Consider the following 16,256-nt stretch of genomic DNA (forward strand, 5'->3'; position numbering starts at 1 on the left):
GTAGAAAAACATAACTGAAGCTGTTTCACACGATAACAATATGGCTGTAGAAGGAAAAATAACACATCTAATAGCTAAGATGTGTTTTACTTGCATCTAGTACAGATCTGGGCATTTTATAGCCACCAGGCCACGTCTGGTCCTTTGGCTGTTCACGAGATTGATTGGATATTAGAAATCAAATGTAAATAAATGGGTGGGAGAAGAAGCCAAGTTCAGCCCGGCTCTGCACAGTTGCTGTTTGGTCCTTCAGTCAGCTGGTGGCTGTGGGAGGGCATGGAGAGAAAGACCCTATTTGCATCCATGTAGTATTCACTTCTTGCCTGGAGCAGCCTGAGGAGGCAGTGGAGGCGGTCATTGCATGGGGGGACCTGGGCTCAACCACCCACTGTTGTCTTGGTCAACATGTGACCTTGCAGGCGAGAGGGCAGAGCACAGCCAGGAACTATTGGTTAGTCCTCCAATAGTTCCTATTATGGCCCTTGAAAAATTACCCCTAATCTGGTATTAGGGTGATAGATAAATATTAGATAACATACAAGTTAATCATCTTTTTAGAGAAGAAATGGTTAATTAGTCGGTTGCCCACATCTGAATTTTGCCCTAGTGGTATTTTTATCTTGCGCAGTGGGGAGGTGAGATGAAGTTACAAAGTCCTATAAATCTCCCTGTACTTCCATAAAACAGTACAGTCAAGTTCTGCAAGTACCTGAAAATTATGAGGCCTGTATAGAGAAGAGGGAAGAAGAGCATGCACAGGATGACCTGACATATCCCATTATCGACACTCAGCTTTCCCCACCAAACTCTGGTTAAGAAGGCCTGAAAAGAGAAGTGACATTTTGAAAGTTAGATATCCTGGATATGGGAATCAGTTTGCAGAGAAGAATGAGACTGAACTCATCAAGGGACTTAGGATAAAAAGATATGGCTAAGTAATGGATAGCTAATTATGCAATACACATTGGCAGTGTTTTAACAGGACAGAGGAGGTCACCATGTGTGTAACCAAGCATGATACAAAATGCTGAGCTGAGCTATAAGCAAGGAATCTCGCCAAACCACAACAGAACTAGAAATACATAATCCAGGCATGAAGGGTCACTATGTGACAGCTTGACTCTATATTTCTGACTAGAAATATAGGCTTCCAAAATAGCATTGTTTTCTCTTGTTTTTTCCAAAATTTAAGAAGTCATCCCCCCCCCCCCGAATTTTTTTCTTGGATGTTTTTTTAAAGTGCTACTACTTAGAAATGTGATTAATTGTGTCAAAAATGTAACCTAAGTCTGTTTAGTGTGAAATTAGTCATGCTATCATCTGGTTTAGAAATACCGCTTATGAAACAGTGATGCCATTACATAATATTCCCCTATCCCCACTTCAACTTCACCTGCCTGCTCAACAATACTGTATCATCATTTGTTCTCCAATGCCATTTCACTGGTACAGAGTTTACGTACTGAAGTGCAAACCAGGGAACATCCTGTGCCATGAAGCTACAGAAGCAAATAACATAGGCACTTACAGAGTCGTGGAAAGAAAGCACTGGAATTATATTTAACATATTCATGTTTCTGTATCCTTGGGTTTTTTTTTAGCCACAGTAGGATGTGTGTGAGTGTGTATTAATACATAGACACTGCTGTCTAGGAGAGGTGGATCCTCCAGCACAATGTTTCTCAACCTGGAAGATAGGTGGACTTCAACTTCCAGAATTCTCCAGCCAGCTTGCTGTGAATTTTGGAAGTTAAAGTTCATGTCCATTGTCCAGGATGAGAAATACTGCAGGAGTAACAAAGGAAGGTGATCAAATTGAAAAGGAAATAGTAGGTGATGTTTGTTCAGCAATGCAATCATTCCTTAATAAAAGTTACATATGCAGAGGCTACATATTGAGCAACTGGCAATAAATAAGGCTGGCAAGAGCTACTTAGATCCATGTTTTTTTAAAAAATATTCAGTAGGAATCTGACTTATCCTTTTAAAATCCATTATTCTGCACTCTGGTATAATAGAGAAAAAGTTTTGACCTTCTGGGTAATCTATTTTCAAAAGAGTACAGTCATATCCTCTCACAGTCTTCCAAAGCACAAATATTCCCACTTTTTTCCACCTTTTTTCATGTTATGTAGCTTGTAGTTCTCTGACGATCCCTGCTTTTTTTTTTCAAAGCTACTTCAATTCATCTGAATTCTTCTCAATGTGTGGTACCCAGTATTTAATATAACAGTTGAGACAGGATCTGATCCACATTAAATACAATGGCTTCTTTCCCTTGATTGGGAATCAAAACGAAAGTATTGTATTCTTTGTTGCCTGAAGGGATCATGAGAAAGTAAGTCACACCTGAACACCCCCATGAGAAACAAACTTCATATTTTTGCCTTCCAGAGCTAACTGGAGGCATGTGGTCTTTCCCCAGGCATCAGATATCCGGATCAGGAGATGCTGAGCTCTTTCTTCATCCTTCCGATAACATTCTGTAAAAACACCTAGAAAAACAAGTAAGATGAGAAATAGTTATAACTCCTATCACACTCCTGCCCCAATTGTTTCTATGGATTGCAGAGACGTTTTATCTTCAAAAGCCTATAAGGTAACTTATATTGAAAGAGAGCAAAGTTCCCTGGGCACACATAACTGATTTTTATAGATAAGGCAAAGAGAAGTAGAAAGGTATCAGTTATATTTTGTGGGGATTCCCATCATGAAAGATAACATCCATAATTCATATGTCAGTAACATTTATTTTTTTCACCACAAGCATCATTATTAAAGCCAGTACTGTATTAAAAACATTAACTTCAAGATAGGTCTTATTAGCCCATCTGATAACACAGACAATATTACTGTAGTCCTTGGTGCTCTCTGAGCTTGGCTGTTTTCTTGCAGGTCTTTCATTACCCAACTAGGTAACATCATTAGTAAGGAGTGGGGTTTGCTCTCAGTTTATATTCTGAATGCTTGCCCTGTCAGTGTTGGGAGTGGTCTTGGTGGTTTCATCCTTGATTAGGCTGTTATATACTGATCGACTGTTTATCTTAGTTAATAGTTCCTTGATTGGGTATTGTTTACTGCTTGAAGTTTCAGCAAGCAAAACAGGGAAACTCTATGATATTACTTCAGTACTGACATACTCTATGGAAATTATCCTATCTGGAATCAAAGCAGAGGTGGTATTCAGCAAGTTCTGACCAGTTCTGGAGAACTGGTAGCAGAAATTTTGAGTAGTTCAGAGAACTGGCAAATACCACCGCCTGACTGGCCCCACCCCCATCTCTTCTCTGCCTCCCATCGAGTCCCAGCTGATTGGCTGGGTCTTCTTTTGTTGCCCTGCACAGGGGAATGGAGCTGGAAAGCAGGTTAGTGGGGTGGGGAGGGAATGGGATTTTGCAGTATCCTTCCCTGCCACACCCACCAAGGCACGCCATGCCCACCAAGCCATGCCCACAAAACTGGTAGTAAAATTTTTTTGAATCCCACCACTGAATCAAAGCAACAGATGTTCACATGAATGGAGCTTGTTACAATTTCTTTGCTTGAAGCTGAAAGAGTTGTGTATGAATAGCTGTCCCAAGTATAACTGTAAGAAATTGAATAAAGCCTGGTTGAACGATGTGATAACAATACCTCGACAAAACCAGCCTAGACTCACCTACAGCTCGATGCTCATACTTCTCTGCCAGGGTTAGCATTTCCTCACAACTGTCAGTGTCATTTTCCTCCTTAGATAGTTCCTTCAGCATATTGCTGCAGGCTAATGCTGCTGCAATGCAATCTCGACTCTGAAGCAATGGGACAAGTTAACACAAAAACAATATTTCTGGCTCCAAGTAGAAATGTGTTAAATTTGAGAGTCTGTTTGAGAAGGGAGAATGCACATTCCCAGATTGCAGGGATTCTTGCTATTCTCAATTCTTTATATCCTGGCTATGGGCCGTTTCCCCTGAAATGATAATTCTGTGACTGAACTATACCTTTTCCAATTGCAAGTTACATTTATGTACTAATGAATCTCTGTTAATCACAGATATGGAAAAAGAACTTTCAATGGAAACATTTACAAAGCTACATTTACCAGATCTAATCTGCATTTTCAACTTTATCACAAAAGCAAAGGGCTTGGATTCAGCCCTGTGTAGAGATGGTTTGAAAGTATAAAAATTTACCTGAGTCCAAATTATATCAGCCAACTCCTTGCGGTTTTGAACAATTGCCCATATAAGTAAATCCCGCACAGGATCCATGCTGAATGGTGCCTGAGCAGCGGAACGCTTATAGAATGCTTGAACATGTACTCCTTGCACCTATGGGAAATGAAATATCATCTTTAAGAAAATAGCACTTCCTTGTACTTACGGGAAGAAAATAGCATCCTCAGAAAGACAATCAATGTCAGGGAACGGAGTAAAAGGCCTACATGAAAAAAGCACCCCTAATAAGAAAAGGACAGGACTGAGGCAGCAGCCTAGGAAAAAAGAAATGAGTTCCAAAACAGCATGGCTGACTTAGCACAATAGGAATGTCCTCATAAATCTTTTTGCTCTGTCCACTCTTGCAAAAAACCATTAACTATACTCTAATATTCCCTAATCACACTATTTCACACTATGATATTCCACTGCCCTTTCGGTTATCTTCCAAATCTGTTGGATTTGAATTTCCATAACAGAATAACCAGTGGTGGGATTCAATTTTTTTTACTACCGGTTCTGTGGGCATGGCTTGATGGGTGTGGCAGGGAAAGGATACTGTAAAATCTCCAGTCAGAGGCCAGTATTTGCTGGTTCTCATAACAACTCCAAATTTCCGCTACTGGTTCTCCAGAACTGGTCAGAACCTGCTGAATACCGCCTCTGAGAATAACCATGATATCCCAAACAACCTATTAGGGAAAAGTTAGTGTCCATGTTTGTATCTTTCTTCCATCAGATATTTCTCAGCAGAAAGAGAAATAAATTATTTGTCTCCAAAAATAGTCCTCAAACTGATCTCACATTTTAAAAAAATACCACTATTTGCCTTGTGCTACAAAATGAAACAAAAAATGTAAATCTATTCCTCACTAGACCTAAGGCTTCCAAGGATGTTTTGCAGAGACCAAAAGTTGTAATAAAGGGATTTTAGCGCAAGACCTTTTATGCTTTCAGTCTTGGAATAAATCGGGGAGTAGATGGGATACACTACAGAGAACGGAAGTAAATATAGCAAATGAAACCTAGATAGGCCAAATGAATATAGCAAGTATTGCAGAACACTCCAGCAGTTAGACTACTCAATTCCATTCCCCTTTCCTTCACTTTTTCATTTTCTCTCTCACGTGTTCCCATTCTGTGGTAATTTAGTAGAAATACAGACAAACCTCACTTTTGCTTAGGGAATTCCCATTATTTTTATACTGTTTTTCTATTTCTTTTTGCTGACTATTTCTGCATTGTTTATTCTGTCTTTCTTTCCTTTGCTTCTTTCATTTTCCATTGGTTTGTGTTAGTTTTTATGTTCTTTATAAAACTTTCAATAAAATATATTAAGAAAATGGAAGCAGGGTGATAGAAGAACAAACTGCTCTACAGTTCTGTATTGAAATCCAAAAGTTGTGGATGGTTTAAGGAATTGCTAGCATTAAAATGCACAGTACCTTGTTCTGGGGCACAGGAATAGGGAGATGATGTTTCTCAGTGTTCTTCAGCTTTGGATACAGATGTTGTGTGAAATCTCCCAGCAGTTCTCTCAGCACCTGGGATACATGATGCAGCTGGATCCTTGGCATTTTGGAGATGGCAGCACGCTCCTTCTCTTCCAGCAACACTTTCTGCAGCTTCCCATGGAAGACACTGGAGGGTGCCATGTTTTCATAGAGATAGAGTAAAGTATCCCATGTAACAAATTCCTTCAACTGTATGCCTTGCTCCAAAAACAGCTTCACAAACTCTGGTTTGTTTGCTATGAGGGCAGCTGCCATCATTGGATGTAGATCAAAAGGCTGTTAAGCCAGGAAAACAACCAGAATGAGACAATATCAACACAAATAAAATTGTTCTCCCCATGATAGGGAGAAAAGGGAAAGGAATAAAAATAGAAGTGCAAAGGTAAGGAGGATGCATGCATGAGTCAGGTCAGCCTCTGATAATGGCAAGATACTGCATTCCCTGCAGCAGAGAAAGCAAAAAGAAAAAAAGATAAGAGGAAGGAATTGGCTACCCAATATCCAGGTATTCTCATTACCATTTAGCCCACATTTACTTTTCGTCAACATGCATTCATATCCAAGGTGTACAGCAAAAATACTCTCTTAAAAGTCTTTTGTTTGATGTACAAACATAAAGGACAGGACAACATCTAAGGACAATGTCTATAGCATCAGGAACTGCGTCCTATTCCAAGAAATAACTACTAATTATAGACAATTATACAGTGTATAAATATTACACTAACTGTGCAATATTTATACACTGTATAATTGTCTATAATTAGTAGTTATTTCTTGAAATAGGATGCAATTGCTGATTATGTTAGTACTAAGACTGGAAAATAAATGTTCAGCGAATAACTTGGTAAATTGGTGATATAAGGGAATTGTATCTGTATGTATGATGCTAAACTAAGGCTGATTTTCCTGTAGCTTGTTTAAAAAATCGTAATCAGTCTTGCCAACAAGCCAACTGACTTTAGGTTGCTATCTCAATTTCTGGTTTGTTTCATCCTGAAAAAATCTAGAAGAGAGGAAAAAAAGAATAAACCAGAATTGTGGGTTCAGATAGATTAACAAACCATGATATTATAAATCAGAATTCATTGACAGAAGCAAGCCATAATTTCAAACTAGCCTTCCTTCTTGCAATGGATTCCCCTCTCACCAAACAAATTATAACTTAGTATTATATATATATTTGGCCATCAGGACGATATAATGCAGATCGTGTTCTGAGAGGCAAAGATACACAGAGTGATTGCAGTGCAAGGAAGGTCTCAACTGACAAGCTTGCTGTCAAACCAAGCTTGGTCCTCTAATCTCATCTTGTAATTACACAGGTAACAGAGGACATGCTCACTATCAGCATGTCATCTGATGTCTCCCCACCTTCCATTCATGATCTTCGGTGAAAATCTCACTCCTGGCAATATCCACTCTGTTCCATGCCACTGCAAGCTTCAGCTGGTAATCCCAGTTTTCATGGCCAAAGTGATCATGGCACCGGGAGGCTACAACAGAAGAAAAATCAAGAAAAGTTTTGGGCTGCAGCACAGTGTTATTTACTGGCTTATTGCCAGGCTCCAAAAACCAAGCCATGTTTTGATTCTTCCAAGGAGATTTTTTTTGTTCCACTCCTATAGTCATATACTTACCAAAGTAATCCATGTAAAGCAGGGGCATTAAACTCAAGGCCTGGGGGGCCACATCTGGCCCCTGGGGTGCTTAGATCTGGCCCACGGAGCTGCCCTGGAAACAGCAAAAGACTGGTCCACAGTGCCTTTGCCTGTGAAAACAGAGCTCAGGAGGGCTGCACACAATCCTCCCGAGCTCCGTTTTCGTTGGCAGAGGGTTGCAGGAGGCTGAAAACGGAGCTCCAGCAGAGTGCTCAGGCCACCACAGGTGCCCCTGACACAAGTGACGTCAAGCTGCCCATGCCCACCCTGGCCCCTCAAGGTCAAACATAATCCTGATGCAGCCCTCAATGAAATCAAGTTTGACACTCCTGATGCAAAGCATATGTTCTGGGAACTTTTAGGGAGGAGCTAACTTTACTTGTTTCTCTTACACAAACTATCTGAGCTGAGTTCTCTCTTGCTCCTCTCGAATGCACCCCCTCACTCCTTGGAATGCAGACTACATTCCATCACTTCTATTTACATAATTCCAGAATCCAACAGGAAACTTTAGGAAAATAGAAATATTTGTCTTGCAATGCAGATGTGCTCCAGGATCAGGATTCTCCTCCAGGAAATGGTTCTGGGAATTTATTTCATATGTACAGTACCTAATACTGCTTTCCAAAAGTTTAAAAGATTTTCTACCATAAATGTTTATCTAATGCTGCTATTTATAAAGCATGTGTTCATGCTAATATATTTTTAATCATACATTTTGCACAATCAAATAAATAAGGATTTCACTATTTTGTTCTGAAAAAGTTGCTAATAAAATCTCTATTACCAATGAGAATAATGATTAGGGTTAGGCAACCTGGCATGTTCTAATAATTAAGTTCCCAGATAATAGTCCAAACAACATATTTGGAGAATCCCAGACTGCCAATTACAATTAATAATCGATGAAACAAATAAAGCTTTTAAGCATTTCTGCTAAATCATCTTTTAGTTTTCTAGGTTTCATTCACCCACTGGTTGCAATGTCACCATCCGAGTGTGATATTGGGCAACAGTTTTACCACTGCTTATTTGTAATAGGCATGATTTTGGGCCACTCACACAAAAATAAATAAATAGCTATAATGTTCTATTTTGTCCTGCTTTCATAAAATTGAAAAGGAGTATTTAGGCCATAAAGTCCAACTCTCTGTTCAAAATGAGCCCAGGTTATATATCCTATTTTAGTAATTGCTGTTCTCACCTTTGAGCATTGCTTGCAAAATGGCCACATCAATATCTTGCTGTCCATCCTTGCCTTCCCTGAAGATGGTCAGGAGCTGCTTGTTTCGTACAATATCTTGGATCTGAAAAGAAAAAGATAATATACAATTCTAATGAACTGATCTTTCACAATTTTATTTAATGTAAGAATTAATTTTCAACTTTTTCACTTTTATACTCTCAATCACTCTTGTTTTTCTTTTTAAACCCTGAAACTGATTCTCTGTTTTTCCTAACACATAATGAAAAATACAGCCCCTTCGGACTGAGGATATATGAATATTTTCATACATTGTTCTTTCAAGTATTGAAACACTTCATATACATAAAAGTGACAAAAGTCACAACTGCTCTTTATAGGAGGCCAGTGTATCTTGAGCATACAAGGCTGGCAGAGGACCAGTTATCTAAAGCTAGCAATAAGTGTGTAGAGGAGGTAAGAGCCTGACAAGCTGAATTTATGGTCAATATGCCATGCTGGTTACATTTATCTATTCAGTGCCAACTGAAGACATTTGCTGCCAACTTGAGCTGTGCCAACTCAAGATATTTGAATCAGACCACAGATCTGGCTTCTGTCTCCAATGAAGGGAAGCGCATATTCCTGCAGGAGTAATTGCTGAAGTCTGCTCTGTCTGGAAACAATGGAAGAGGTTGAAGCAAAGCAGACACTAACTCAGAAGGGGAGAGAACTATCCATTTACTCTCTCTTTTCACTCTCTTCCTTTTTCCAACACTCACTTTTCCATCTTTCTTTCTCCTAATACAACAGGCTGCACTGGTATAACAGGCTACTCTTATCTAAGACCTACGTCAATGCAGGTTCAATTCCTGCTTTCTTCTATCCTACTGGTACAACAGGCTACTCTTATCTAAGACCTACATCAATGCAGGTTCAATTCCTGCTTTCTTCTATCCTACTTCCACATTACTTCCACCACCCGAAAGGGCTCTTTTACAAAATACACCCACTAGGATCAGTGCTATTTTACATCTGATCAAGTACAGGCTTCTAATACAGTAAGGTTTCCCTTAGGAATTATAGAAAGGTAACAGCCATCTTGAAAGGGTCCATAAAGTGGGATATGAACCAGTGGTGGGATTCAATTTTTTTTACTACCGGTTCTGTGGGCCTGGCTTGGCGGGCATGGCAGGGGAAGGATACTGTAAAATCTCCAGTCAGGGGTGGTATTTGCCGGTTCTCCGAACTACTCAAAATTTCCGCTACCGGTTCTCCAGAACTGATCAGAACCTGCTAAATACCACCTGTGATGTGAACTATATATTCCCAATTTATATACTGTATATCATGCAAATGTCAACAAGTAGTTCACAACCTATGGTACAATATCAACAAAATTTGAATAATGGTCAAACTTACCTTTTTAGTCCATTCCACGATCTTGTTCTCTGTGAACAATTCATAGCTGTCCTTGAAAAATATACTCATTTTTTTCTGAATTAGGCAAATGTTTATTTTGTGGCTGGGAAGATTAGACACTTGAGCAATGACATCGGCTATTCGACCAGAGCCTTCCACAATCACACATGGCGTGCCATTATTGATTGCATTATAAATTGTCTACAGACAAAATAATTGGAATAAGTCAGCATTTGAGGTCATGTAATTTCATAGGGCCAATGAATTAAGTGACAATACCAATGTCATATAGCCTCTGGATAACCTACAGTTTTTGCTGTTTTCATCATCTGCAATTTGAATTGATAACAAAGAAATTTCTCCCAACCTACGTAGATTTCAGTGGAAGGTAAAAATATCTTTATAAAGCTGCAGCGACCAGCAAGCACGCACACTCTGGATTTATCAGGGATAAATTTTCAAGGTTAAATTAATTAATCGTTTTGTTTGGGTAACATTTTGACTACAGTTAAGCATCAATTATGGAATGCTTGGTAATATTTATCAATTTTAGCAAAATATTGGGCAAAATACTCTATGTTATAATTAATAGCAAGTTAGTTCAATGTGGACTAGAAGGCATTATAATGATGTAGCTACTGTATGTTCAGTAACTGGGTCAAAACACTTATTTTAAGAATTATAATTAATTAGTTAATGGTTTCTCATCTAACTGGAAGGAGGTGATGCATTATAAGCATTATAAGCTATTCTTGAACATTTTTAATTATTTGGATAAAGATTTGCAGATGAGTCAAATTGGGTAGAACACCTAGAAAACAAATAATGTTCGAAATGATTGTCTTGACTGTAATTCAGCAATGGGCTGAAAATAGCAGGATAAAATTTAACAAAACAAGTGCAAAGTTTTTCTACTAACTAATCAAAAAAATCAAATGCACAAATATATGTATAGATAATAACACTTGTGAAAGAGATCTGGCAATAGTGTGGGCAAACTCAACTTTAAACTACTTCAGCCAACATACAGTTTTCAAATTACAGGAAATAATAGTGCTACTTTATTCCCTAACCTAGTAGTTGGTTAGATCCCATCTCTAGTTCTGTATCTACCTGGGCACCAACTGTGAGTCATAATTCTAAGGAATTGGAATAAGAAAGGGCAATGAGAATGATCAGAAAGCTAACAAGTAATTCCTATGAGGAGAGACTGAAGAAATGGGGCATGTTTAGCTTTGAAGAGAAGATAGAGTTGAAACCATACTCTTCGAATCCATTAAAGAATATTACACAAAAGACATTAAATTATAGGAAAGCACATTTTAATGTAATGTAATGTTAAGATTTTTTCCTCTAACAAAATGGAACTAATATTAAAAAGAAATAGTGGGCTCTCTTTGTTGGATATATTTATATGGAGGCAAGGCAGAGACAACTGCCTGAAATATTTTAATTTGGATTTATATTGAGTTTGGAGTCATGGGGTTCAGTGTCTAAATGCCCCTCTTCCTGATCTATGATTCTATCATCATCAATATCAGCATGACTGGCTTGTCACTGTCCCTTGTCTACAATGGTTCCTCTTGTCCTTTTAGCTCATTGAGAGCTCAACAGGATCTTAACTTGCTTTCATTTCTCTTGAGCAACTACCACTGTTTAAAACCTTATACAACAACAAACTCCTAACTATCCTTCTCTTAGAATCTCCTCTCTGTGTTATACTTTCTTAGGAATTAGCAAGAACTCCATACAGCCATATTGCCTTCATAACCACCCAGTTACCCTGACAGCCTACAGAGTACTTACATCAAGAGTCCCAGGGCCACCCTCCAGCACTACACAGACAATAGGTATTTTAATGGCAACTCCTGTGGGGAAAAAAAGGTTCATGTATTTAGGGGTCCTCCTTTCCTGGTATTCGTTTCAACTGGATATTGTGATGCACATAGATATTGATCCAGATTGGTAGTTATAAAACTAATTAGTGTTAAGATTCTAAAAAAATAGATTAAAAAACAATAACATATTAGTTACTTATAGCAATAGAATAAAAATAAACCCAGTCTCAGAGTTGTAGGTCTTTAGTCTGTTTCTAATAGTCAGTCCCCCCTTTTTTAGAAAAAGATAGCATAAACATTAAGTTGATGAACAATAAAAACAGAAACACAACTTATTTTATAAAATTGACAAATTATCTATTATTATTGACCCTTATCATTTAAGTTTCCATAGCTACAAACTTCCTAATAATTTGGCATCAGAATTAGTGAGTCTTCTCCAGATTGTGAAACTGAATGGAAGAAATTACATATGAAAAAGAGACACAGTATGAACATACCGTAATCTACATCTCCAATAGCAGTACAGGTAGTTCTTGACTTGCAACCATTCATTTAGTGACCAGTAAAAGCAGCAGAGAAAAATGTGACTTACAATCAGTCTTTGCACTTATGATTGTAATAGCATCCATACAATCACATCAACAAAATTTGGATGGTTGGCAACCAGTCTATATTTACAATAGTTGCAGCATCCTGGGGTCATGTGATAGCCATTTGCAACCAGCCCAACCAGCTTTCAACAAGCAAAGTGGGGAAGCCAGATAGGAGAAGCCAGATTCACTTAACGACCATGTGATTCACTTAACAATGGCAATGGTTCTCTTAACAACCATGTCAAAAGAAGTTCTAACAACCACCTTGCTTAGCAATGAAAATTCTGGTCTCAATTGTGGTCACAAGTCAAGGACTGTCTGTACTGTCCTAATTATACCCTCTTACAACATTCCCAACTTGATATCCTCCAGATGTATCTATTAATTTAAGTAATTACTTATTAATCCTAGAATTCCAGCTTTTTTGAATATCTAAATTTCTCATTTGAAATCAGCAAGGTTTAAGTGGAGAATTCATCAATAGGAGCTGATCCAGATGCCATGATAAGCAATACAAATGCAAAAAATAGTTTAGTGTTCTTGGCGTATAACATTTTTATCAGCAACAAACTGCCATTACCTCCTTTCACCTTAGTTTGCTCTGAAATGTATTTCTCAAGTTTGCTCCTCAAAGGAATCTCCACCCCATATTTCCCGTGTGTTCCATCATCCACCAGAATGAAGTGTGAATGATTGCTATCCAGGCAAGAAAGACTTCCTTGAGTTTCCTCATCTAAAATATATTCTGCAGGGAAGCTACCCTAAAAATAAACAGGTTGAAAAAAAACCACACAAAATTATATATTTATTGATCAGATTTATTATCCCATCATCCAGCAGTTAAAAGTGGAGTATATACCGTTCCCCATACTTACTTTTCCCCACAACTACCCTGTTTTTCTTTACTGAGAATGAGTGGCTAATCTAAAGTTAGCCAGAAAATATCAATAACTTATGTGGCATCTAGGTTTTCCTGATGCCAGCCTAACACTTCACTTGCTACACCAACTGTTTCTCTTATCTGGGGCTCTATATTTGCTTGAGTTAGAATTTCCATACACAAATTTTCATTCAAATAATTCTGAAAAGCAAAAGCCCGTTCCTTATTTATTTATATAAGCTCATTACACAAACTCTGTGCAGCTCGTATAGAATAAAATTTGAGATAGTATATTTTTAAAGTATAACTCTAACTCAAAATCATAAATATAATCAAATATTTAAAATTTAATGAATGCAAGGGTATTAAAAGTTGATTTGAAACTGTAATTATTTAATCTCCAAAGATTTGTTGAAATGATAGTATTGAAGGGAATATTTAAATTTCTGGAGGCTGAATGTTTCAAAAGGAGAAGATCAATACTGAGAAGACCTACTTCTGGGCTCTTGTTCCTGTCATCTCCTGAAAAAGGGATCTATAGCATTGCTTCTTGGGATGAAAAAACAGAAGAGTGATTCCATTTGGAAGAGACAGTTCCTAGATAACTCCTTATAGATTTTATAGATGATCACCAGCTATTTAAATTATATTAGAAATGTACTGGTAAACAATATAACACTTGCAGCATTGGTGTCATACAGTTGAGGTGGCTCATACCTACTAGCATGTTGGCTGGTACACTTTGCACCTATCGCAAATTCCAAGAAAACATCAAAAGCAGCCCTAAGTACACAACTTGCAGTAATCCAGTCCTGATTATCAAGAGTTACTGCCACCAAACTTTCTTACCTCAAAAGGTCCCAAACTGACATATCAGTAAAGGTACCCCTGGATAACAATTGCTATGGAAGGAGATGAGAGTTCAGGAGAACCCAGAAGTTGTTTACCTGCTCCCTCAAGGGAAATGTAATACCACCTGAGTGATAGTATTGCATGAATAGCAACTCCATTGGAGCAAGCAAAAACTCAAACACTTTTTCCTTACCATTACTAATAGGATCTAACTCAGGGTGGAATGAAACCATAGTGTCCCACACATTGCAGATGATCCCAGAAGGAGACCATGGTAAAAGGTTATCAAATAGAATTGAGAGATAAAGTAAGACCAGAAGGGCAATTTCTGATTTTTATATCCTTATTTGAAGTCATCCACAAGACTAACCAAAGCAGTTTCCATTTTTTGGTGACTGGGCTGAACCTTGACTGAAGGAAATCAATCCAATCATCTTTATCTAGGATCCTGTAGGGGATAACAGAAGCTGGGGCATAGTGAAAAGGGGGAATCAGACTAGAATCCCTATGTAGCCATAAGAGAACTAAGTTCAACTCCCCTTGAGTGCCACTGACCCTAATGTAACTCCGAGCAAATGCTGACTGTTAGTTGAGAGGATTCTTGTACATAGGCTTTTAGCAATAAATCAACTTAATTGAACCTTTATGGTCCTTCATGCCTTACAGATCCTTTGTGTCTCTTGTCCAACCACCTTCTACAACATACGGAAATTGTCTAATACTGCAAGGGAACATCACCTCCATTAAAAGTGAATATAATTCCTTCCATAAAAGTTCATGTCATCTCTAGCCATATGAAGAAATTAGGTGATACATAGATCCAGCCTTCAGATTGTCAAATTCATAATAAATGAAATGCTAAGAATCACACTGGTATTTTTTCCAGTTTGTTTCATACTCTTTCTTTTTGCTTACTGGAATAGGATGCATTTTATCAAGACTAAGAATAAAAATGCCATCCAGCTCTATGAGGTTCTGTTCCTACATGTGATAGGACACAGTGAGTAGACTATTACTGTGCTAACTGAGCTACATCCAGGTAGATAATGTTATTCATGGGTATCAAAGATGTAGAAACCCAGAGCCTAGCATTGTTTTCATCCCACCATTGTCTTGCTTCACATCCTTAATAGTATAGAGAAGTACAAAGTTGTATAAGAGATGCTGATTTTTGCTATACTGAATTCATTCTATCTCATCTCAATCTACTTCCCACATCTTTTTTTCCCAAACTAAATCCATATAGAGTTGTACTATGAATACATTTCTTCTAATAGCATGGTCTGAAAATCCTTTTGGCTCACCGTGCGGCAGATGAGACTGTTACGGTTGTGTACTGTCCCCCAAGATGCAATGCCAATAGCAACAATATCGCCTTTGTAGGTACTGCTCATAATAAAATCCTGTAGTGCTTCCCCTACATGCTTCATCACACCAGTGTGAGAACCACCTGTGATGATCCAGGCACCTGTAGAACAAAGATCTTAAATGTAAAAATAGACAAGTTGCTTTATTTCTCTACTTTTTTCCCTCTGGGCCATGAAGAAATATTTTATTTATTTTTTAAGCAGAATATGTGCCTAAGTTGTTTTAGGATAGGTCAGCAATTTTTTACCTTCTTCTGTGTATTTTTTTAAAAAAACTCTAGACTTAACTCACAATTTGCACTTTAATTAATTATTGAATTTTGTGTGCTTTTAATTATGGTAGATTGTTTTGGGACCCCATCTGGGCTGAAAGCTAAAATAGTTTAGATAAAGAAATAAAACTTCAACATACCCTATTAGTTTTGGTCAGTGATTGCTTTACCTGCTGTTTCTACCACTTTGGCAAGCCCCTGACGGAATATATTCTTCAGTCTCATCTTCATACTGAAATTTTTAGCTCCTCCTGTCACTGATATTAAGAGGTTGGGTATATCAAGCCCCCAGTACTGTGTAATCAACTGGTAAAGTGTTTTTGGAGAAGTGCTGGAAGAGACTCGCACATACTACAAAACAGAAATCAAACATAGCAGGAATATATGATCATTCCACATAGTAATCACTACACAATCATGCCCAGAACCATCTAAGACCCAAGCTGAGCTATGTGGGATTTTTTTTATTCAAAGT

General features: G+C 38.0%; 1 protein-coding gene across 2 annotated transcripts in view; it reads right to left on the reverse strand.

Annotated features, from left to right (window-relative positions):
• Window positions 1-16,256, reverse strand: part of TRPM2 (transient receptor potential cation channel subfamily M member 2) — a 45,444-nt gene that overhangs the window by 20,714 nt on the left and 8,474 nt on the right. For both annotated transcript variants that reach the window (XM_026701109.2, XM_087933089.1), the window contains 12 exons: window positions 15,952-16,132; window positions 15,447-15,610; window positions 12,991-13,171; window positions 11,783-11,844; window positions 9,977-10,177; window positions 8,576-8,678; window positions 7,085-7,206; window positions 5,642-5,986; window positions 4,173-4,310; window positions 3,659-3,788; window positions 2,350-2,495; window positions 710-822 (listed from right to left, as the gene is read on the reverse strand). In XM_026701109.2, coding sequence (XP_026556894.2) covers window positions 710-822; window positions 2,350-2,495; window positions 3,659-3,788; window positions 4,173-4,310; window positions 5,642-5,986; window positions 7,085-7,206; window positions 8,576-8,678; window positions 9,977-10,177; window positions 11,783-11,844; window positions 12,991-13,171; window positions 15,447-15,610; window positions 15,952-16,132 — 1,886 coding nt within the window. The remainder of the gene's footprint in view (window positions 1-709; window positions 823-2,349; window positions 2,496-3,658; window positions 3,789-4,172; window positions 4,311-5,641; window positions 5,987-7,084; window positions 7,207-8,575; window positions 8,679-9,976; window positions 10,178-11,782; window positions 11,845-12,990; window positions 13,172-15,446; window positions 15,611-15,951; window positions 16,133-16,256) is intronic.

Source organism: Pseudonaja textilis, chromosome 4, assembly GCF_049901715.1.
Source record: "Pseudonaja textilis isolate UNSWEBS1 chromosome 4, rPseTex1.2, whole genome shotgun sequence".
Taxonomy (NCBI): Eukaryota; Metazoa; Chordata; class Lepidosauria; order Squamata; family Elapidae; genus Pseudonaja; species Pseudonaja textilis.